The sequence below is a fragment of the Phyllostomus discolor genome, chromosome 14 (genome assembly GCF_004126475.2).
Source record: "Phyllostomus discolor isolate MPI-MPIP mPhyDis1 chromosome 14, mPhyDis1.pri.v3, whole genome shotgun sequence".
Classification (NCBI taxonomy): domain Eukaryota; kingdom Metazoa; phylum Chordata; class Mammalia; order Chiroptera; family Phyllostomidae; genus Phyllostomus; species Phyllostomus discolor.
The window spans coordinates 12,717,855-12,740,334 of NC_040916.2; the positions used below are offsets into that span (position 1 = coordinate 12,717,855).

The 22,480-nt window shown below is 44.2% G+C and overlaps 1 protein-coding gene and 1 long non-coding RNA gene across 2 annotated transcripts in view; one reads left to right on the top strand and one right to left on the bottom strand.

Annotated features, from left to right (window-relative positions):
• Positions 1 to 17,386, top strand: part of CENPF (centromere protein F) — a 50,525-nt gene extending 33,139 nt beyond the window's left edge. The window contains 9 exon segments of the mRNA XM_036015838.1: positions 2 to 1,547; positions 1,549 to 1,650; positions 2,936 to 3,088; positions 5,833 to 6,009; positions 6,330 to 6,491; positions 8,763 to 8,916; positions 10,076 to 10,552; positions 11,999 to 12,177; positions 16,526 to 17,386. Of these exon segments, the coding sequence (XP_035871731.1) occupies positions 2 to 1,547; positions 1,549 to 1,650; positions 2,936 to 3,088; positions 5,833 to 6,009; positions 6,330 to 6,491; positions 8,763 to 8,916; positions 10,076 to 10,552; positions 11,999 to 12,177; positions 16,526 to 16,723 (3,148 nt within the window). The 3' untranslated portion in view covers positions 16,724 to 17,386.
• On the bottom strand, positions 1,324 to 18,568 carry LOC118498244. The gene is made up of 2 exons (XR_004900770.1): positions 18,431 to 18,568; positions 1,324 to 1,894 (listed from the first exon to the last, which is right to left on the bottom strand). It is a non-coding gene; the product is annotated as an uncharacterized LOC118498244 (long non-coding RNA).
• Between the last annotated feature and the right edge of the window lie 3,912 nt (positions 18,569 to 22,480).

A 22,480-nucleotide genomic window follows, 5' to 3' on the forward strand; every position in this document is an offset into this window, starting at 1 on the left:
GAGAATCGCTTGTAAGGGAATCCAAAAGCCTGTGGAACAAGTTACATGAATTGGAAGAGGAAAAGCTGACTGTCACTAAAACCTTGGAGGCTGCAAGAATGGAAAAAGGCAAGGTCTGTGTGAGGCTGAGCTCAGTGCAAGATGAGCAGCATCGGCTGAGAAATGACATGGAGACACTGAGGGTCAGCATGCAGGCTGATGAGAAGAACGTCTTGGAGAAATTGAAAGAAAGTGAGAGTAAGAATGATTCATTTCAGGATAAAGTTGAGAAACTTGAAAGCCAATTGCAGATGGCTGGAGAAAACCAAGAAATGGTGATTCTTCAGGCTGAGTATTCTGAAGGAGACATGGAGACCCTAAAATCACAAATAGAAATGGTGAAGGAACACCTGAGAGCTTCAGAATTGGACCTCATCACGATCAGGTCCAAAAAAGAAAATCTGACCCAGCAGCTGCAAGGCAAACAGGGTAAAGTGTCTGAATTGGACATGTTACTCTCTTCACATAAACACCTCTTAGAAGCAAAGAAGTATGAAAACAGGCACATGCAAGAAGAATCTAAAGCTGCAGTGGAAATGCTTAAAACAAAATTGAAAGAGCTGATGAAGGAGGTGGCAGCCTTGTGTGAGGACCCAGGAACCAGGAAGATCCAGGAACATAGCCTTGGCATCCCAATGCAGGGAGTGCACTGGCTGAGAAATAGCATCAAAAAGCTGAAAGTCCAAATAGATGATGATGAAAAGAAGCAGATGCGAGTCTTAGGAAAACAGCATGAAAGTAAGAGGCAGGCAGATATGCATAGGGATAGAGTTGAGAACCTTGAAGAAGAACTAAAGAAGTCCAGAAAAACCCACGAGCGTGTGACTCAGGAGGCGGAGGACTCCAAAGCAGAGGTAGAGGAGCTAAGAGCCAAAATAGAGGAGATGGCCCCACATCTGAGAGATCTGGAAGCAGATCTTGGCAACCTGAGGTCAGAAAAAGAAAATCTGACAGAAGAATTACAAAAAGAGCAAGGGCGCGTGTCTGAATTAGACATATTAAAGTCTTCATTTGAAAATGGATTGCAAGAGAGACAGCAGGAAATCGTTCGGCTGAAAGAAGGATCTAGAATTGTCGAGGAGAGGCTTCAAACACAACTTACAGATCTGCAGGAGAAGCTGTCCCTCTTGTGTGACGACCAGGGGACCTGGAAGGCCAGAGAACAGGATCTTCGTGGTCAAATAACTAATCTTGAACTTGAGAAGTCTCAGTTGCTGCAAGGCCTTGACCAGGCCAGAAGTGATTGCATTACTTTGCAGTCGTCTGTGAACGGCCTCATTCAAGAAGCAGAAGATGGCAAACAGAAGCTCGAGAAGAGGGACCAAGAAATCAGTTTACTGAAACATCAAATCCAAGACCAAGAACAGCTTGTCTCTAAGCTGTCACAGCGAGGAGGGAAGCCCCAAGTTATGAAGAAGGAAAGAGCAGAACTGAAGAGTCTGACCATGGAATTGGAGCAGAAGATTCGAAGGCTGCAGTTCAAAAGTGACACTTTGCAGATATTATTTTTTTGGAACTATCATCTGCTACAAAGTGCTGGTGAATTCTTACAGGGACCTGGAGAAAGAGCTTGAATTGATAAAAATGGAAAAGTGATCCTATGTTGAAAGAGTAAGTGTCTTTTTCTACATTTGCATATGTTGTCAGGAGGGAGGGAAACCACTGGGTGAATGATATTTCCTTCTGGATGGTGTTTGCAGCATTGGACCAAACTTTGTAAAGGCTTGATGAAGCTTATGGGGTCTTGAACTTGGGGGATGTTGAGTTGCTTCCAGGAGTAGTGACGCACTCTTTGCTCTGACACTCATTTCCATGGGAATCTTCTATGGACTGGCCCAGGTAGTCAATGCGGCACCTAAACATGGGAAAAGCTCTGGGTTATGCACAGTTCCTGGTTCTAATCACACTTCTCTTTCCCACAATGCATCAAAATAGTAGCTTCCCCAGGCCCAGGCAAGAACCAGTGCTGTGGAGGTTATAACAGGTACTAGTAGGATCACAAGGCATCTCCTTTGTCTTAGTTCTGCCTTTATGGCCTTCAGAAAAAAAGAAGTATTAAAGATGGTGATATAATTGTCACCAACAGAACCACCATGGCTCCTAGTGTGTGTCTTGGGGATTCTGCGCTTTCAGCCCCACTCTTGCACCTTCTCCTCCTGCAGCCCTGTTTTGTTTGCTGATGATTAAAGGGAAGGCCTGCCATCAAGAAGCTCATAAATTAATGAAAAATTAAATTTTTGCTCTTCATGCTTGCTTACTGATCTAAGAAATTGATTCCTTCCAATCCCATTTTTGCTGGACAAACATTAAAGTAAAAACGTTGTGGCAAGAAAAATGCAATGAGTCAGAACTCTATTTCCAAGTGTTTTGAATTTTTGGATGACTTGCAGGACGTGGCAGTTGGGTGGAAATGATGAGAAAAACTACACCCCACTGTTTCAATGCAAAGGGACAAATGCAAGCAGTAGAGTCAGTTGGCTCTAACTCATCATAGCCATGTGTCTTGCCTCTGAGTATGGCATTGGAGGGTTACTAGAGATCCAAAAAATAAAAATCTAAGATGCTGCCTCATACCATATTCTCTGATGTTTAAGTTGAATTCAAATTCATGCCTATATGCAGGGTTTTGATACTTAGTAATGTTATCTTTCCTTGTCATTCTTTCCCCTATTGCTGTCCTTTCTTGAATCCTTGCTGCAAACAAAAGTTTGCAGTGAGTCCTGTGAGACCCGAGCATGTTGGTTGAGTGATGAGTGAAGGGAGGGTTAGACATGGTGCATTTTCTCACTGGAGCCTGAAGTGAAGTGGTCACGACTGCTGTATCACAGGGATACAACATGCTCATTTGGTCAACATGCACAAGCAAAAGCAGCTCTAATGAATGATTCCATTTCAGGTGAACTCCTTGACTTCAAGGGAAATGGAGCTGCAGAGGAAAGTGCACGAGATAACACAGAAAATGACGGACTTGACAGAAGAATTCAATAGGGAGAAACATAGGCTAACTGAAGAATTAAATGTAATGTTGGAACAAATGAAGCACAAAGAAGTAAGTCCGTCTGTGACAGATCAGTAATTCAGTGTGCACATTCTCCTTGTTTGTTTCTGTAAGACCTTCTGCACTGTGCCAAATGTTACTGAGCTTTTGAGAAAAATCACTGGAGCGCTCCTGTCAGGATCAGACAAGCAGCGATCTTGGCAAGCCAGCACTGTTGTGGGCCCAGATGGAGCCTTGGGCAGCCACAGGGCACAGGACCAGTCCTGTCTTGGAGCCCAACCATTTGTGTGTAGATGAGGACCCTGTGCTCTACTAAGTCACATCAGAGGTAGATTTCATGCAGATTTCAATAGGCTGCTTTCCTAGCCTGCCAGAGGCTGCCAGCCAGAGTGTTGCTACAGGCAGATCCGCTGATCTTGTGGAGAGCTAACAAAATAACAGAAAGAAAGTTCCAGCAAAATGTAGGGTTACAGCAGTCTTGGGTGCTCTTTTAGAAGAGGTTCATGGGGCAGATGTGTAGCATCTGGGCTCCCTCTCCCCACTGCTGTTCCCATAGTACACTCTGCTGATTCCCATTGCCTCCCGTTCTCCTGAACCTCAAGACTGAGTCCCAGGAGCTGCCACCTGCATGCAGTGTTGCTAGGGGCAGTGAAACCTGTTTGCCACACCCAGTTACATGGTAAACCAGGATGGTTATTCCAATAACCATCCTGTCCTCATGCAGCTTCCCTCCAACAGAATCCTTACAAAAGGGCAGCACAGAGAGTTGTGACTCTGACCCAGAATAAGTACAAAAAGGTTGAAATGATATTTGTAGTAGCCTGTAGAAGAAGCTGGGGAAATCTGTACTTTTCTTCAAATACAGTATGGAAGTCGAGGAAAATTTACAAGTGCTGGCATTTGTCCTGGCCAGGTCGCTCAGCCGGTAAGAGAGTCATCCTGATAAGTCAAGGTGATGGGTTCCATCCCAGGCCAGGGTACATATAAGAATCACCAATGAAAACATGGATGGGTAAACAGCAAATTGATATTTTTCTCTTTCTCAAATCAATATTTTAAAAAAATGTAAAGTTTGGGCATTTAGTCTCAGCAATTGACTTGAGTGAGTTTTGGGCAATCCTGCGTGGAAGGAGTTGCTACCGATGATACATTGAATGTAGCATCTGCTGAAATCTCCTCTGGTACTCAGCTGCTTGGGGGCTGTCCCAAATATGCTGTTACTTGAATTTCATTTGTAGGCTCTGCTAAAAAGAAAAGCTGAGTGTCCTCAAGTTTATGCATTGGAGCGTGTGAGCTTGTGGTGACTTCATTCACTTATTCATTCTGTAAACAATAAGCACTGCCAGGGTTAGGCTGTAGAAGGTTGAGCCAAAGCTCTCCTGTGTTGCTTGTACTCATAGAGCCTACAGTCTAGGCACGCAATAGGAAGCACAAAACACTCATGAACTGCTCAGTGCTACAAAGGATACAAATGAGATTGGCTATTGTAGAACAAGTGGGAATTGGGGAGTGGGTAGGCATTAACCCAGTGTAGATGGGGCGGTCAGAGAATGCTGCCTGCTTGATAGGGAGTCAGGCCTACAGAGAACCCAGTACAGGATGGAAGCCTCTGGGTCTAGAGAGCAGGGTGGTCAAGTCTTGGAGATTAGAAAGATTTTTGTACTTTTTTTAAAAAATGGAAAGGAAGCCCTTGTGGCTGGAATCAGATGGAAAATGATATGAAAAAGAATGGGAGAGGAAGGCCGTGGTCAAGTGTTAGAATAAAATCTGAAGTGACACATAATCACAAGACTGCAGTTTAAAGGAAAGGTCTGGAGTGGCTATATGCATTCGGCTAGTTTAGAACACAGGTCATAATTGAAGATGATGTGGGTGGTAGAAAATACAGACCAAGCCAGGGGACCTCCAGCATGGAGGCAGAGAGGAGGGAGAAGAGCAAGCAAAGACACTGAGAAGGTCGGATGGGCCACACAGGGGAGTGCCGTGTCCTAGCAGCCAAGGAAGAGGCTCTCTCAAGATGGAGGAGTGGTCAGCAGCCTGGCGACCTACTCAGAGGTCAAATGAGAGGTCAAAGACTGAGTAGTGCTCCCCGGATCTGCATCATGGAGGTGTATGACAGCATGGAGCTGATTGAGAAGGAGCTGGTGCAGGAGGAGCTGTGGCGAGGGCTGGTTGGAGTGGGTTGAGTGAATGGGAGATGAGGAGGGGGACATGGCCCGTGTGTATACATGCATGGGTAGAAGCAGCTGTGTGGGATCTGGCACAGGGGAGGCAGATGTCTCCAGGGGTGGGGTTTTGCCTGTCCTGCATAGAGAAGGACAGTTGGGGGAGAGTTCAGGGCACTTGGAAGGAAATTCTTACAGTGATAAAACTCGGCCTCTGAGCTGGTCAAGGAAGAAAGTGCCACTGTGGAGGGGCTGGAGTGTGAAGGTTGTAATGGTGGTGCTGTTGATGAGGTCAAAGAATGATTGCCATGGAAAGAAATGCTTAAAGAAGCCAGCCCCATAGCCTAGGAGGGTAGAGTCCCAGAGTGGATTAGTTGAAGTCAGGTTTCAGAGGTTTTGTGGTCCCATAGCTGTGACCTTGGTGGGGTGGCTGGGTAGAACAGAGGAAATTGTCACTGGACGTGAAGTTGGAATTTAAAGTGAATGCATTGCTAAGGATCGTTCCACTATTCTGTATAGATTTTTATCTTGCTTGTGAAGTAGTTTTCCCACCTTGGTACTAAGTATTTCCTGAAGATATTATCAAGGTTCTTAATTACTTTCCCATGATTGTATTACTTTTCTCATTAGGGCCAATTGAAGGAACTCATACTAGAAAATAGTGACTTGAAGAGGAGCTTGGACCGCATACACAAAGACCAGATGGAAAAGCAGGAGAAAATGAGAGAAGAAATAGCTGAATATCAGCGACAGCTTCAGGAAGCTGAAAAGAGACATCAAACTTTGCTTCTGGATACAAACAAACAGGTGAAACGTAGAGTTTGGTACCTGGGGGAGCTGGAGACTGTATGTAGACCACGGTAAGGGGACATTCGTTTTGCAAGAAGGTCAAAGTTCTGCGTTATTATTATTATGCTCTGAGACTTTAGGAAGGGTGTCATCATATGAGCTGCACGATCTTTCTCCCAGTTCACCGCACATGCCTCATTAGACGACTTCAGCTGTGAAACTACATTTGCATCTCAGAGTAGAGTAGTAGGAGAGTGGCAGAGTCCATTTGAAATGGTCCTTGGAACAGCAGTTTTCTTTGGGGTTTGTTTTGCTGAAATAGCATTTTTCTGCCCTAGCATGAAATGGAGATCCAGACATATAGAGAGAAACTGACTTCTACAGAAGAATGTGTCAGCTCGCAGAAGGTGGAGATAGACCTCTTGAAGTCCAGTAAAGAACAGCTCAGTCATTCTTTGAAAGAAAACACTGAGCTTTTAGGAGAATTGATAAAAACCAAGGTAAGTTTCCTTCTCATTGTTTCATGACTTAGAACAGTTTATACAGAATTGTGGTTTTAATGGTAGTAACTTATGAGATTTCATTTTAATTTTTATGAAAAAGTGTTGTGTAGTTATGAATAATATCACTCAGCAATTCTGCTGAGCTCCTTTTAAAATCAGTGGATGGCCTATAGACTCATGGCTTGAATGAACTTTATTGCTCAGTGAATCCTCATACTAGAGGATGTTATAGACCTCTGGACATGGACATGAAGATTAAAGCAATAACAGATTAGGGCAGGCCCCTCAGCTATAGGTAACACTTTGGTGGGTAATTCCAAACTCTTGCTTGATGGGTGTCCCAGTTCCCTGCTGTCACCAAACCCACTTACTTTCCTCTGGCTTCCAGGAAGGTCAAGGTGTGGCAAAGCATTTGGCCAGGCACTTGGCATACGTATATACCTACTCTCCTCTTCCTCTCCACAGAGGGACCACAAAGCTTTCTTGGCTCGGAACAAAAGGAGGCGGGCCCTAGTCTCAGGAATCTGAGACTGGCGATGGCACTTCTGTAATTCTCCTTGGAAAGGAGGCTCTTTTGACTCCTACACAGATGTTTTTATAAAATAACTGCCACCCAGAAGGTACAATAATGAACCTGGAAAACAAATACTTTCCAGTAAAGGTCTTTACTAAAAGAGGATTTATATTTTTAAAATTATGATATTAATTGTATATTGAATATATTCTAACAGAAAACGAGGTATCAGCTTCTGAGGCTTATTGCTCTTATACACTGATCAGGAGGAAGGAAATATGCCAATATAACAGACACTCATGAAATTCACAATAATATGAATGACCAATGATGTTCTGTTCCATGAGAGATATTGGGTTTCATAACAGAAGGATGTAGCTTTGGGTCTACTTTTTACACACTTTGTGCCTTTGTACTCTTTGACAGTTTTACTGTGGGGAATATCTATTGGTATTCACACCATGTACAGAATGGTGCATTTTTGAGTCTATTCAGACCACCTGTAATTTTAATGAGGTATACTTGATAAGCATTCTTGCAATTGAAATAATCCATCTCTAATCCAATTATGGTTGGAATCAGAAATAGAAAATTTCGCAAGTGCCACTCTATTGCAACATTGCTAATGATTTCCAGATGAAATCTACACCGGATGAAATCACTAGTAACGTGAATATAGAACTCAGGTTTTGTTTTGGTTTTCATAGTTTGGTGTGCTTTTATATATTTATGATCTCCTACCAGAATCCCTTAGAGCTAAGTGGTTTTAGAATTCTGCATCTTTAGATGCTACATCAAACAGTGCAAGTGCCACATATTATGGAATATTCTAGCAGGATGTAGGGTAATACTGCCTACCAGTTCATATTTCTGTACCAAAATGTGTGAATATTTTGACAAGGTAGCATAAATACACACTCTAAATACCGTGATATCAGGTCCAATTTGGCCTCTCAGTCATTTGCAGTGCTTTTCTTTTTGGTTAAGGAAACATGAATTCTCCCACCTGTCTACTCACGTTCTAGTTGAGCTACTTACAAAATTCAAATTGGTATTGTGAGCCATAATAGTGTTTAGCCTTTACCTGGTGTGACTAGAACAGATGCCATCTAAGGGATTATGATTCTGTATCAGCACAAGATTACAAATGAAAACATAATTCTCAGAAATTTTAACCCATGAAGAATAAGTCCATGGACTCCCATCCCCACCCTCCTAGTCGTGATTCCCATTGGATAAACACAGGCAGAGCGAGCCACTCAAGAGCATACTCTTAGGAATGATGCTTTGTGTTTGTGGATGCCAGGAAGGGGTGTCAGAAAACCAGTGTCTACCAGGGAGACTTAGGAAACTGAGGAGAAAAGGTGAATTGTTTTATTCTTAATTAGATGTTTTAGTGTGAACATAATAATTCTTATATTGATAATATATGATTCTTAATTATATCTCATAATAATTTTTTGTTTTATTTTTTATTTAAATTTTTTAAAAATTTTCATTGTTTTTTTAGAGAGAAAGGAAGGGAGGGAGAAAGAGGGGGAGAGACACATTGACGTGTGGTTGCCTCTCGAGTGCCCCCTACTGGGGACCTGGCCTGCAACGCAGGCATGTGCCCAACCCAGGAGTCTGACCAGCAACTTTTGTTCCAAGGTCAGCATGCAACACGCTGAGCAACACCAGCCAGGGCTCGTAATGATCTTCTGTGTGCTTATACAAAGAAATCAAAGGCTTTAAATTCAAGTTTTGTATTGCAGATGGACAATCAAACCCATATAAAGGAAAAGACATGTGCCCAGGGGAAGATCGATATTTTGCTCAGACACCATAAGCCGATGGAGGAGGAGAAGGAGCAGTTGCAGGAGGAGCTGTGTGAGCTTGAAGAAGCTGCGCCAGAGAAGCAGAAACCAGGTGGGGTGAGCTGGGCAGGATCCTGGGCAGGGCCCTGTACGCAGCCGGCAAAGGCTGGTGTGGGCACAGGCAGTGTCTCCATGCTGCACTGTCCTACTGTGTGTTGATTCTCGGAGTTGTCTATTTTCCAATTTCCGATTTTTGTGCTCGGTGTCAGATCTTTCACAGGATTCAGAGGGAAGCCTGCATTTTGAAATAGAACAATCACGTCTTCTGTTCCATAAAACATACACAAAAACGGGCAGCACTTTTTGCTAATGGGCCATTCCAGGAAGAGTTGTCCACGTGATGTCCATTGACCTAGATGGAGGGGAGCCATCTGAGCTGGCACTGCCAGTTTGTGGGCACCTCATTCTGGTTGTCCTTGGCCCACCCTTGTGTGTCAGCTACGTGGGAGGGTTGGAGGGCTCTATTTTTGGGTCTGAAAGTAAAATAGAAAAGACAACTTTTCTCCACTTATTCCCCAGTGGAATGCTTCCTACTGTGTGGAGAGATGATGATAAGCATTGTAGCAGTGGCTCTCCTGGACCAAGGCTCAGCAGGGCGGTCCAGTGGTCTTTCCTGCTCAGAAGAGACCTTGGAGTGTATGGGGCTCCAGGGAGTTTTTCTAATGCATTTCCTGCCAACCACAGCAGCTAAAAGTTGAACAAGACTCCCACCCTGATTGTCCCCCAAACTTTTGTCCACCACACCCTTCATTGCTTACAGATGGTTTTCAGAGCTTTTGTGGACCTGCCTTGTCACTGGCCCCCTTCTGCCTCCCAAAGCCATTACAATGGAGACTTCATATTCTTGAATGACTTATGTCACATTCATTCAAGTGAGTGGCAAGAATGGACAGAGAACCTAGGAGATGTGCTAAAGTAATCCATTGGATGTCATATGAACAACTACACGAAAGTTTCATGGGTTAGGTGCAATACAAGTTTGAGATTTGGGGGGCTTTTATTTAAGCTGTCCTAGTAAGACTTACATAATCTATTAGAGTAATTACCCTGATATGACCCCTCCCAAACAAGGGTTGTGAGAACTCTAAGAACATGCACAGATATAGCTCCTCCATGTCTACCAAGAAAAAAAATTAGAAAACAAGTCTCAGGTTTGCTGCTTTATGATGTCCAATGTCAATTAAAGAGTGTCATGCTGTGATTTTTGACAGGTGCTCTTGCGGATGCGCGTGTAGATGAGCTGATGACGGAGCTGAAAGAACTGAAAGAAACCCTCGAAGGGAAAAGCAAGGAGGCAGAAGAGTACCTGGACAAGTACTGCTCCCTGCTTATTAGCCACGAGAAGCTGGAGAGAGACAAAGAGATGCTAGAAACACAAGTGACCCGTCTGAGTTCGCAACAACCTCCACCGACTGTCCAGGTTTCCCCTTTGCTAAAGTCAGTTGACCCAGAGTCGCCTGCCGTCCCTTGTGTGACTGAAAGGAAGGGATCATCCGGCGGAAGGAAAGCCTCAGGCAAGAGGCAGAGGTCCAGTGGCAATCGGGAGAATGAGGGAGGAGCAGCGCCTTCCACACCACACACGTTTCCTAAAAGAAGCCAGAAGGCGGCCAGAAGGGGCGTTTTCCCTGCCGAGGATGCAGAAGACACTGAGTTTGAGCCCGAGGGACTTCCAGAAGTTGTAAAGAAAGGTGCGGCATAATTTTGAAACAAAATGATCTGTGTTCTTTTGAAAGTCCACATGGAATTTCACATGCAAAAAGACACAGGAAGCATGGAGGATGGAGTGTTAGGTTATTGTGCAATTGTAGGAATTAACATTCAGAAAATATACCTTCTAAGATGTATATTTTCCTTTCTCTCATAAGAGACTGAATAGGATCTAGTGACTCATGTCACACTATACATTGTGCTGGTTGCTTTGCAAAATGAGTGTTAAAATGCTCTTTTGCATTTGATATTCCTGTGCTGAAAAATCCCCAAATCTAGGACACCCTTTAAGCTTTCCTGTCTGTAATCACATGTGACTCAGGTAGTAGGTGAACTGGAGGAGGGGTCTGATAATACAGTCCCCTGGCTGAAGCCACACACCACTTTTTCTAAGCCCCAGTGGTCCTCAAAGAGTGGCCCAAGGACAGGGAATGGTTGTTACTGGTTCATCACCTCCCACACCCCCAAAAATGTCCAGAAATCAACAGTAAGACTTCAGAATTTTCATAGCAACATGACATTGTCTCAGCATCCCAGCACATGACCATTGCCCTGTGCATTCCTTCTTCCTGTGTTATACAAAACTACCATTCCATAGCAGATGAGAAATTACCCCATCCCTGCCCCTCCAGAAAATGATCAAAGCTGATCCTTTGCCATCGATGGTTTGACAACCACTGTTCTGAGTAACTCTAGCCCTTAGGAAATCCAGCCCCCAAAAAGGAGCCATCTCTTCTCATTGCTGTGTGTTATTTGTAGTTCAAGAGTTAAAAACCAAAACAAACCCAATGTTGCTTTAGTTAGCCATTAATGCAGCTCTGGGGTGTGTGTGATACCCTGTCTTTTAAGGTGCTTGGCATTAACTTTCTCCTCTTGGGCCCACAAGTCAGGTCAGTTCCTTCTCTGGAAGGAGGTGGTGTATGAGGGGAGTGAAACTGACATTAGTCTCAGGGAGGTGAGATCTCTTTGGGTGACAGTGGTCACCCAAAGGAGCTCTTGGCATTTTATATTTTCCCCTATAAACAAGAACTGGCCTTTGTTTTCCTTATTTTTATTTTAATTTTTTCATCTCCCCCTGCACCAGTCCATATTTTACAGGAGGATTTGCCTGGTGTGCTCTTCAGATCTTAGAAAAACGCAACTTAAGACATCTTCATAGAAGAAGCAGGAAACATTTTTCTGTTTGATGTTATTTTCCCATTGTGTGTTTTTTTTTAATGTTTCTAATAAGGGAAAACCTGTTAGTTATTCATTCAGTTTGATAGCGACCAGGGTGACTCTGAATTTTATCCCTGTCCATTGAGGCTGGGAGAAAGGTTTTTTGCAGCGCCACGTAACTTGGTTAAAACTGGACCTCATGCGTATCGTGTTCCTTGTAGATAGAACCGGGCCTGGCAGTGCTGACAGGCAGCTGTCTTTGTTCCTAGGGCTGGCTGACATCCCAACGGGAAGGACAAGCCCCTTCATCCTGAGAAGAACGACCATGGCGACCAGGACCAGCCCCCGCCTTGCGGCCCAGAAGTTAACACAGTCCCTCTTAAATATCCACAAGGAAAACCACGCTGGGGCCTCCCAGCCAAGAGCTGCTGGCGGCAGGTCACAAAAGGTACCTCCTGTGAACACGTCTCTACACTTGGAAATCCAGGAAAGGACAGGGTTCTCTGGGGCAGTGTGTGACACTGTACCCTCTAACTTGGGAGCTCTTGAAAGTCTGTGGTTCCTCTCCATGAGGGACAAAGAGGTCGGTGGTGAGCAGCCTTGGGGATACATGTTAAGTGATCCAGCTGCAACCTGGCCCTTGACCCAGCAGGCCACTTAGACAGTTTGATGGGGAGTGGCCTTGTTCCACAGAATTCAAAGGGCTTGGAAGAAAGTTTCAGGCAACAGCACTGAAGGATTGGAAGTGGTACTTCTCATTTTGGCACAGGCCTTGGTCACGGTAATTTGGTGTTTTTCCTCTCCCCGCACTGTCCATTTTTCACTTTTTCTTCCTCCTTTACTTTCTGCCAAAAGCACACACTTCGCTGGATGTCAAAAGTAAGGAGCTGTTTATGGATTTCGCTATTTTGCTTGTTGAGGGCTAGGGCCTTAGTAATCTCTGTGTACCTTGCAAAGAGCCTGGTAAATGTTATTTAAAGCATAGAGAATATTTGCTTAACAAATCTCGTAGCATTTCTAGAATCCACCACCTGCCGCTGTCATTGATGTACACATAGTGTGTGCATTGTGTTGAACGTTCGCGTTTTACTTTCTCACTGTATTGAACTCTGGCTGTGAGTACATTCATAACAGGATGAGGAAAGAAAGACTCAACTATTCAATGCCCAGAGTGAACACCTTCTCTCTCTTGGTGCCACAGTCTTGCTGTTCTCCCAGTTTTTGCAAACTAGGGATCCCAGACGTATAGTTGGATGCGGCTGGAATAGCATCAAAATTTAAAAACTCTTGTGATTTTTTTTTCTGCTTGTTGGAGTTTAAGTTTGCAACCTGATTAACTTGAACCAGCAAACAAAATTTTCCAAGTGTCATAACTGTTAGTCGTGCAATGTAAGCATTCTTAAGTGAGCAGGTGTTTAGGATTTTGGATACCAAACTATAGTGAGGTTGGTGATTAGCTGAATCAAAACAAGTGCGTAGTTGCAAACTTGCTTGCTGATGTATATAAGAGGTTTTTAAGTTTTATGGAATTTATACCTAGTATTAAGTTTGTCCATAACGTAGAATAACGTTTTTAAAATTCTGGGGTGAGGAGGAAAGGCTGAAATTTTGTTTCACTCATTAAAGCCAACCGTCCATTACTTGTGCTAGAAATATGCTAGCATTTTGTGCAGTGTTTTTCCCTCGCTCATCGATTCCCCCGTCCCTCCCACCCTCCCGACCTCCCTCCCATTTACATTTCACTTCTGGACTCTGGGAACAACAGAACACTGAAGAGAGTGCACTGGGGCAGCTCCTGACATTGCAGTGACCATTAAAACAGTTTCTTTTCCATGAAGCAACTAGTGCCTCCAAAGGGTGAAGCTTCCAAGCTGCACCAAGGCTATTAACCATAAGATAACCCCTGACCTCCATCCTAGGAGTCCAGTTTAGGTCCCAGAGGAGGCTGGGCCTTTTCCTCGGGTGGCTGACCGGGAGCCGCTCCTTACTCCACAGTGCATGCCAATGGCTGTCTGCTGGTCTCACACTGACAGGGATCCAGTGAGGTATTTGAGTCTGAAATAGGACATCATGACCTAGGTAGTAAGTACCCTGCACTTCCATTATGTCATGCCGGCTCACTTGATTGTATTTACTTGCTTAAAAGTGTGCCTTCTCAGTTGCAAGATGGGTTCCGTGAGGTTCCTGATTGTTTGTGGTTTACCTGTGTCCTGTCTAATGCAACGTCTGGCATTCAACTGATATTTGCTGAATGTATAGATCTGCTGAGGTTGTCCTGAAGTGGCTGCAGAAAGAAATAGATGTTTGAAAAAAGTGTGTTAGGAAATCATGTCTTGAAATCAGCACACGGGTGTTCTTTCTCTTCTTTTATGAGGAGGTGATGGTAAGTGGAGTTGCATGTGGAAGTCAGACTGATTCTCCAAGAAAAAAGGCTTTGCCCACTAGGGGGCGTGCTCTCCACACTGCTGTTCAATGCCCTGTGCAGGGAGTCCTAACCACGGTTTCCTGCATCTTTCCGATCGCTGTCTCAGCTGCAGGCTGCAGGAGGCCCCAGCCTTTATGAATTGCTAAACAATTTTGTGCGTGTGAGCAATTGAAGCGGGGTCCTTTGGACAGGAGGTTATAGGAGACTGCGTGATTAGATGCAAACTTCAGAACCCAGCTTCCCGAATTTTAATTTAACTCAGCATTTTCTGAGTCGCCTTATAAAATGCTCACCTCATCGGTTAAACATATTTCATCATTCAGTTTGAGAAATATAGAGCAAGGCATCATTTTTCTAAAGCAGTTGCTTAGAAACGCAGGATTGTCGCCTTCACCTGAAGTGGCTGGCTTGAGTTTTGAGCAAGACAATGACACATGACAGTGACAAGTTCAAGGGGAAAAGAGGTGAAAAGCAGGTTAGGTGAGGACCATTCTCTGTCATGTCTCTGGGAGGAATAAACCCAGGAGCTCCTAGGTGCTGGGGACAAGGGAGTGTGATGTGTGTAGACCTGATCTGAACCTGGGGTTGGTCAGTGCCGGCAGATGGGACACTAAGGTGTAGAGGAGGATGATGGTGACGCCCTCCCCACAGCATCTGTCAGTCAGTAGTTCTGTGGGACTCTGTGCTTTTTCCTTACTAATAAGGTTCGTTTTCACGGAGCCATCCACATCCTCGCCCTCTCCCCACTGTGAACACTGACGTATTTGTAAGACAGGGCTTGGGTGAACCTGAGAGTTTAAGGACCTGCTGAATTTGACCTCACCTTGTTATCAACAGGTCTGAGCATAAGCAACCAGCCTCAGGGTCACATCCATAGTTTAAACCCAGGTCACCGACTATAATTTCCTCAATTCGCATTAGAGAAATTGAACCTAGAGGTGCAGGGGAAGTCCAGGGATGGACTTTGGATATTTAATTAGGGTTAGGAAAGAGTCTTACTAGCTCCAATTCTCTTTCCCCATGGGATCTCCCTCTCTCTCTCTTTCTAAGGTAGCCTAAAGATTTGGTTCCCCAGCCTCTGATGGGTTCAAGGGAAATGCCTCTCCTTTGTATCACTTTCCACTTTAAAACAAAAGAAAGAGTACTAGTAAAAGTGTTTTTCCTATCAGTGTTCCATGTATGTTATTTCCCATTCAGTCCTCATCCTGACCCTTCAGGGCTGCTGCCCCTTTTAAGTGTCCTACACGTGGTCTGAGGTACAGGCAGGCTTTCCGAGGATGTGATCTGTTGGCCAGATTTGCTGTGTTTTCTGTTATGAAAAGTATTGAGCTGCCTTTTAAAACCACATACTTCCTATGGAAGGAATATAAATGGAGAAATAACTTCCATTCTTTCTTTTTGCTGCTTCGCAGGGAGGTCATTGGCAGCCACTTGCGCAGGAAGTGACCTGTCACAGCGCTGCCTCTTAGGGCCAGGATTGAACATTCATTGCCCTTGTCGGTGCCTGTCCTCTGTTTCTTTGTGTTCCATTTGGTTTGGTTTCAAAGATCTTCTTCCTGCCATCTCTGCAAAACTGTTACCTTTACCTTTGGCTAAGTGAAGCCTTTGTGTACTTTATCTGCCTTGTTCCTCTTTCTCTTCTGACTGCTGTCTTCTTACACTAATATGCAAACCTCCAAGAAAGTCTTGACTCTCATCTGCTTCTTAAAGCCTTACATTTTCTGAGTTCCTTCTTTCTCCTTAAAGGCAGGCCATCAGAAAGGGGATGGCCATCAGAAAGGGGATGTACTACCCCCTGGCTTTTGTATTAGATTGCTGCCCTCTGCTATCATCCAGATCTGACCTGGAAATCACATAAAAATGACCTGACTATGATTAATATGTTACACAAGGACAGGAGGGAGGTCTTGTCAATATTGTAAACAAGGCTCACATCCTACAAAGGTGGTGTCACTCATTTGGGTTACATTCATTTGAATGACAGTGGCAGCTCCAGTAAGATAAATGGAAGCTGGTTTGGGTTCTCTCTTAGGTGTATGTTGAAAGTTTGCTAGGTAGTCAGGGGACACAAAGGTAAAGAGGCCAAGTCCTTGCCCTGAAAGAGCTTGTGTCTGGTGCGACAGTGTCACACTGGCCTGACAAGGAGGTCTCTGGCCATCAGAGGTGTCCAGGAAGGTTTGCAAGGTGCTTCGTCAGGGGTTGTGACAGGTTTCTTTCTAGCTCTTAGGTGGGACCTGTCCTTAGGTAAGAAGAAAGGGTACCACTGTGTACAAGACGTGGGGAAGAAGAATCTGACTTCAAGTTTGATGACAAACTCGCTGTAGGAATGTGAATGTGATTGAAGCCTCTGACAAAGATGCTTGTTTTGCAGGTTAAGGTGGCTCAGCAAAGCCCCACGGATTCGGGCACCGTCTTCCAAGACCCCTCAGCAAGACCTCTCTCGGCCAGTAACATCCCTAAGAGACAGTGGGCCGACAGCCCCAGGGAGGGCCTGAAGTCCAAGCGAGGCTGCCCCGCGCCCAGCTCGGAAGCTGGCACCGAGTCCCAGGAAAACTGTAGGATCCAGTAGAGGGGACCTTGTGTGTTGGGGCCCCTGGCAGGTGGCCACAGTTGCGGAGAGACCAATGTGTCCACAGGGGCTTGTCTTTACTCAGGGACACATTATCAGTAGGAAGAAAGCAATTTCTGTAAAATGTACATACACTGTACTCTTCAGATCTCCCACTGAAAACTTTGGAAGCCCTGGTCACCCTCCTATTTCTTCCTGATGTGCCTCCTCCGTGCTGTGCTCCACAGTAGTGTAGAAAGCATTTTGGGAACGTTATACTGGAGAGGCAAGCACTGTATGATAACTTCCGTTTGTATGTGTGGGTTTTAAAGATGCAAAACAATTTATACTTCCAATTAACTGCTCCTAGGAAAACGTAAACTTGCCTCATGCTATTTCTGACGTACTATTCCTTGTACTAGAAGTGAAATAGTTTTAGAGAATTTCTTAGAGCTGAGTCAAATGAAGGAAGGCCCTGTTCTATGTTTTTAAGGAAAACGTGCTCAAATATTCCCTGTGGCAGCCTGGTTGCTGGTCCCTCAACAGGTAATGTATGAAATGTTCTGTTATGGTGATGGGTTCTTTGAAAAGGCCAGTTTGGTGTGCATTCCCCCAAACAGTGATGTTGTATTAAAACAAGGCATTTTGTTCTTGTAAAACTTACCTCTGTTTCTGTAAAAATGATTCCTAAACCTAAATGCACTATGAACATTGGGACCACTTCTTGCAGGGATGCGGTATTTTCCAGCTCACATCCATGACAGGGTTCTGAAAACATGCAGGTATTACGAGCCATTCCAAACCTAACAATTCTGCAGCGAGTCCTTTTGTCCTTGAATCAGGGAATCAATTGTTTCCAGGACATGAGTGAGTAAAAGATGACTTGCTCTTGGCCTTCAGTTCAGACCGATGTAGACAACTTGACCAGTACTCTCACATACTGTTTAAAACTGTGTTCTGTAAGGTGGACTCTATTGTGGTCTAATGCTTCGGTAATATGAAAGTACTTAGTATTCATCTACTGAAAGTCGATATCCTTGCTTTCTTCCTGCTTCTTCAGTCACTTAGGATTTTGGAATGATGCAGTGATATCCATGTCATCAATCCTCCCAAGGCTGCCATGAGGTCAAGGGTGTGGCCCGAGCACACAGTGCTGGGACCAGGGCATCAGCTTTATTGGCTGTCCCCAGTTACTGGAAGGTTGCACTCACTAGGTCTGGCTGAGTAGTTCTGTGGGACCTGGAAAACCTCTTCGTCTTTGTTGGGGTGGACTGTAGCTGCTGCTCCTTCCTGGTTAAAGGGAAGACTCGGCATGCCTTCCATTTTCAAGTTCACAACCTTATAAACACACAGGCAGGACATTACTCCTTTCCTCGAGCTAACAACACTCATAGACTAGAAGCTGAGCTGCATATACCATGAAAAGTAAACATGCTGCAGTCCCGGCTCTGATATAAGCAGTGGAGTCACAAGTACCAGCACAGCTGACACATGGAGGGGGAACCAGACCAAGTCCATACAGGTCTAGGAATCCAATTCTCCTCTGTACAATGTGGGGTTGGCTGAGACTATGTGTTTCGTCTTAAATATCCTGCAGGAACTGAGATGGTTGTCTGTTTTTGGGAATAATGAAGAGTCCAAAGGGGCTGCATCTTCAATGAGAAGGAAAGAAAACCCAACATTTCAATGTAGCCAGATTTCCTAAGAGTCACCCCTGCACACACTTACCTTCTTTGAGATTTCTTTGTGGTGTTTCTCAGTTGATGCCAACCCCTGTTGTTGGAACTGTCATTTGCACAGATTTGTTTGGACCTGAGAGGAACTCAGGGCACATCTTCCCAGGGCTCCCCGGACACTAGGTGGGGAGACATGTGCTGCTCCCATCGTTCTGAGTCCTGCACATAGCATGAAAGAACACCGATCCTACCATTTCCAAGTTCTTCCAAACTCATTCAGGTTGTGTCCGTTTGTCTTGAAAATAATTTAAACGGGAAATAAACTATGATCAATCATTCTAAGTCAGAAGCTGTACGAGTCATTGCCTTAGAGTTCATATTTCTGTCTTGTAGTTGAGAAAGGGGATGCTAAGTCCTGGAGTTGGTAGTGGAGGATAGTCGAGCTCTGCTCTCCCTGCCACTTGGTTTCGTGTCATAGCACAGAGGAAGGGCTTTGTGCGAGCTTCCCTGACTGGAGAGAACAACTTGAAGGGCTTCAGGACAACCATCCTAATTAGAAAAGTCTGAGGACCTCGAGGTTGTATCCTACCTCCTGGAACACTTAGGTATCTGATGCCACCACTCCCCTGAGCTAGGGATCAACTAAAAACATTGTGTGGAAATTATATACATTTTCCAAAGAGTTTTTGCATTTTTGCTCAAACCTTTCTCCTTTGGAGCTAATGGAGACATTAGGTTGTGCATTTGATAGGCTGGGACTAAGAGACGCAGGTGGAGCTGACTCCTGGGTCTGGGGAGACCATGCTCCTCACTATAACGATGCGTCTCAGCAGTCCTGCAACATGGCGATTATCTTCCCTGGAGAGAACATGAAACAGGGTCAGAGAGGCGAACTGTTCACCCTCAGCTTTGTGAACACGGAGCCCCCCATCTTGTGCCTCTCCAGACGCTGGCAGCTCCCGGGGAGTCTCCATGGGATAGATACTGGGGTGACAGAAGCATTTGTATTTTAAGAAGTGTTTTTAAACCTTTTTAAAATTTATTGATTCTAGAGAGAGAGAAAGGAAGAGAAACATCAATTTTGTTCCACTTAAAAACTTATTTTTATTCTTTAATCCTCTCCCTAGGATATGTGTATTGATTTGAGAGAGAGAAAGGTGGGGGTGGGGTGGGGTGGAGAGAGAAGTATTAATCAGTTGTCTGCTGTATGCACCCCAACCAGGAATTCAACCCATAACCTAGCTATGTGCCCTGATTGGGAATTGAACCCACAACCTTGGTGTATCAGGACGATGCTCTAATCAACCGAGCTACCTGGCCAGGGCTGCATTTCTACTTTTTCTGTGCAATATAGATCTCCTTAAGTGTGGGATGCTGCCGTCTGACATGGTATTAAGTTTTCTACTATTGAATTTGCAAAAACATGAGATTAGCTATAAATTTCAACTGCTAAAATTATTACCAACTTAGTGTATATGCATTATTTACTTTGATGAAATCCTTTTAAAGCATCTGTTTTGCAAAACCTTGGAAGATCTAAAAGATTTGTGCAACTTCGAATCCAAAATTTTGGTATAAATATAGATATGAAAAATGGAAATCAGGTGTTAAAATGCCTGGGCTCCCCATGTGACCTCAGGTAAGTTAATTCACTATGCCTTGGATTCCTGTGGTAATATTGGGAATACTGGTAAGACTCCCTTGAGGCTTTCACATGGATTAAATTAGTTCATACTTAACTAGGCCTATGATTTTGTACTCACTAAAGTGTTGGTTAGTCTCTACAGATAATTGAACACAATTAAAAAGATTGCAGCTTAAAATTGTTCGGTAAACCTCTTTGCCTAACAGAACACATTCATTTCAGATTCAGTTGTGTCCTAAGAATGTTTTCTTATCACTCTCAGTACCATTAATTCTTATTTTGTGAGTTTCATCATTATAGATTTGTACATATCATTCAATTGCTGATGTTACAAATGCACTCCCACAGATTTTGGGTTTTTTTGTTTGTTTGGCATTTTAAAATTACCCAAAGAAAAACAATTATTGCAGCAATTACAAGTGAATTGTATTGCTGAAGTTTGTATAAAAATTGCTCATTTACAACCCCGAATACATTTCTCCTTATAGAAACAGCATTGTAAATTGTGCCTAAATTTAAGTCCAGAAAAGTCAGTTTAGCTTATATGTTCCAGTGGCCGTGAAGTTTGGTTCCACTCTACAGAACTTCTACTCATGGCACTGTTTGTCTAACAAAAATATACCGTAAGCATTGGGCTACAAGAAGCTCATTTCATCAACCATTTTTCCAGTGTCGGGTCTTAAATGGGAACAGATCCTCTTGGCGTTGAAATCGTAGGTGTGTAACCTAACAGAGCATTTCCTGGCTGGATGCTCCCCCCTTCCCGCTAGACCTTGGGCAGGCCACGTGAGGGTGTTGTTTGTCCAGGACACCACCTGCTGGTGGTTTTATCGGTCATCTTCTCGGACTTGGGCCCGCAGAGGGTCATGAGGGTGCTCTGTGCTAGTCCATAGCACTTGTTCTTCTCTGTGCCATTTATGGGCAGCCTGAATCCCATGCCTACCCAGGGGGCTGTGGGCGCTGTCCTTACAATAACAGACACGTGGGGAGGCTAAGAGGCGCCATGCTGTGATTTCTAAACAGGCTCAGGGAGTGCACAGACTATTTCCTTCTGGAACAGCTAGGATCGCAGCAGACGGGTGAGCCACCTTAGTGGTTTGAGAGGCCGGACATCCCTATGAGACCATCAGGGCCTCCCTCCATGTGGATCCAGCAGATGAGTATAGATGTGCATTTAACATTTTTCTTTTTTAGGAAACTTTTCTTCTTTACCAAAGGATTTTGTTTTTATTGATTTTAGAGAGAGAAGAAGGGGAGGGAGAGAGAGAGAGAGACATTGATGTGAGAGAAAAACATCAATCAGTTGCCTCTCACACGCTCCCCAACAGGGGATCAAACCGGCACCTAGGTATGTGCCCCAACCAGGAATCAAACCCACAACCTTTTGGTTTACTGGACAATGCTCCAACCAACTGAGCCACCTAGCCCGGGTGCATGTAAGATATTGTAATGGAAGAGATCTGTCATTCCTAGGATTTAAAACCAGTCCTTTCTGAGATTTACTTCACATTCCACTTACCAATCTATTGTCCCGAAAACCAGAAGCCCAAGTTAGTGTCCTAAATTTTGCTCAACATATATAACCAAGTTAGCTGTTTTCCTTCTTTGAGGTGGTCAAAAACTCTTTGAAGGAGGGACTGTGTTGCTTTTTAAGAATCACATTGATTTCCCTGCCCTGGCTGGCATAGTTCAGTGGTTTGAGCATGGGCTGCGAACCAAAGTGTCGCAGGTTCGATTCCCAGTCAGGGCACATGCCTGGGTTGCAGGCCATGACCCCCAGCAACCGCACATTGATGTTTCTCTCTCTCGCTTTCTCCCTCCTTCCCTCTCTCTCAAAAAAAATAACAAATAAATAAAATCTTTAAAAAAAACTTAAAAAAAAGAATCACATTGATTCCCCAAATGTGACATACATCAAAGTCAATGGGTATTTATTTTTTAACCAAATTCAGTCAAATGTTTTTGTCATTATCCCCAGACAGAAAAATTTGGTTTCCGTGGTAGAGATGACTGATCACCCACCCGACTGTCACTTCTACTTTCTTGTCATTAGAAACCCCCTTTGTGTCCAGATGTTGGGCAGCATTTGCTTGAGAAACATGACCCTCTTACCAGGGAAGGAATAGAGTTAGCATAAGCCATATGGTCACACCATTCTCTTTCTCCAGGACTGGTTATGATGACCACCTGCAGTAACTGATTCTGTGACCAAAACAGATAGAGCATTTCCAAAACAGGGTGCCCCGCCAGAAAGATGGGTCTCATAACTTTTGTTTTTTTTTAAGTGAGTTTTTTTTTTTTTTAAACGATTTATTTATTTATTTTTAGAGAGGGGAGGGAGGGAGAGAAAGAGAGAGAGAGAGAGAAACATGAATGTGCGGTTGCTGGGGGTCGTGGCCTGCAACCCTGGCATGTGCCCTGGCTGGGAATCGAACCTGTGATACTTTGGTTGGCAGC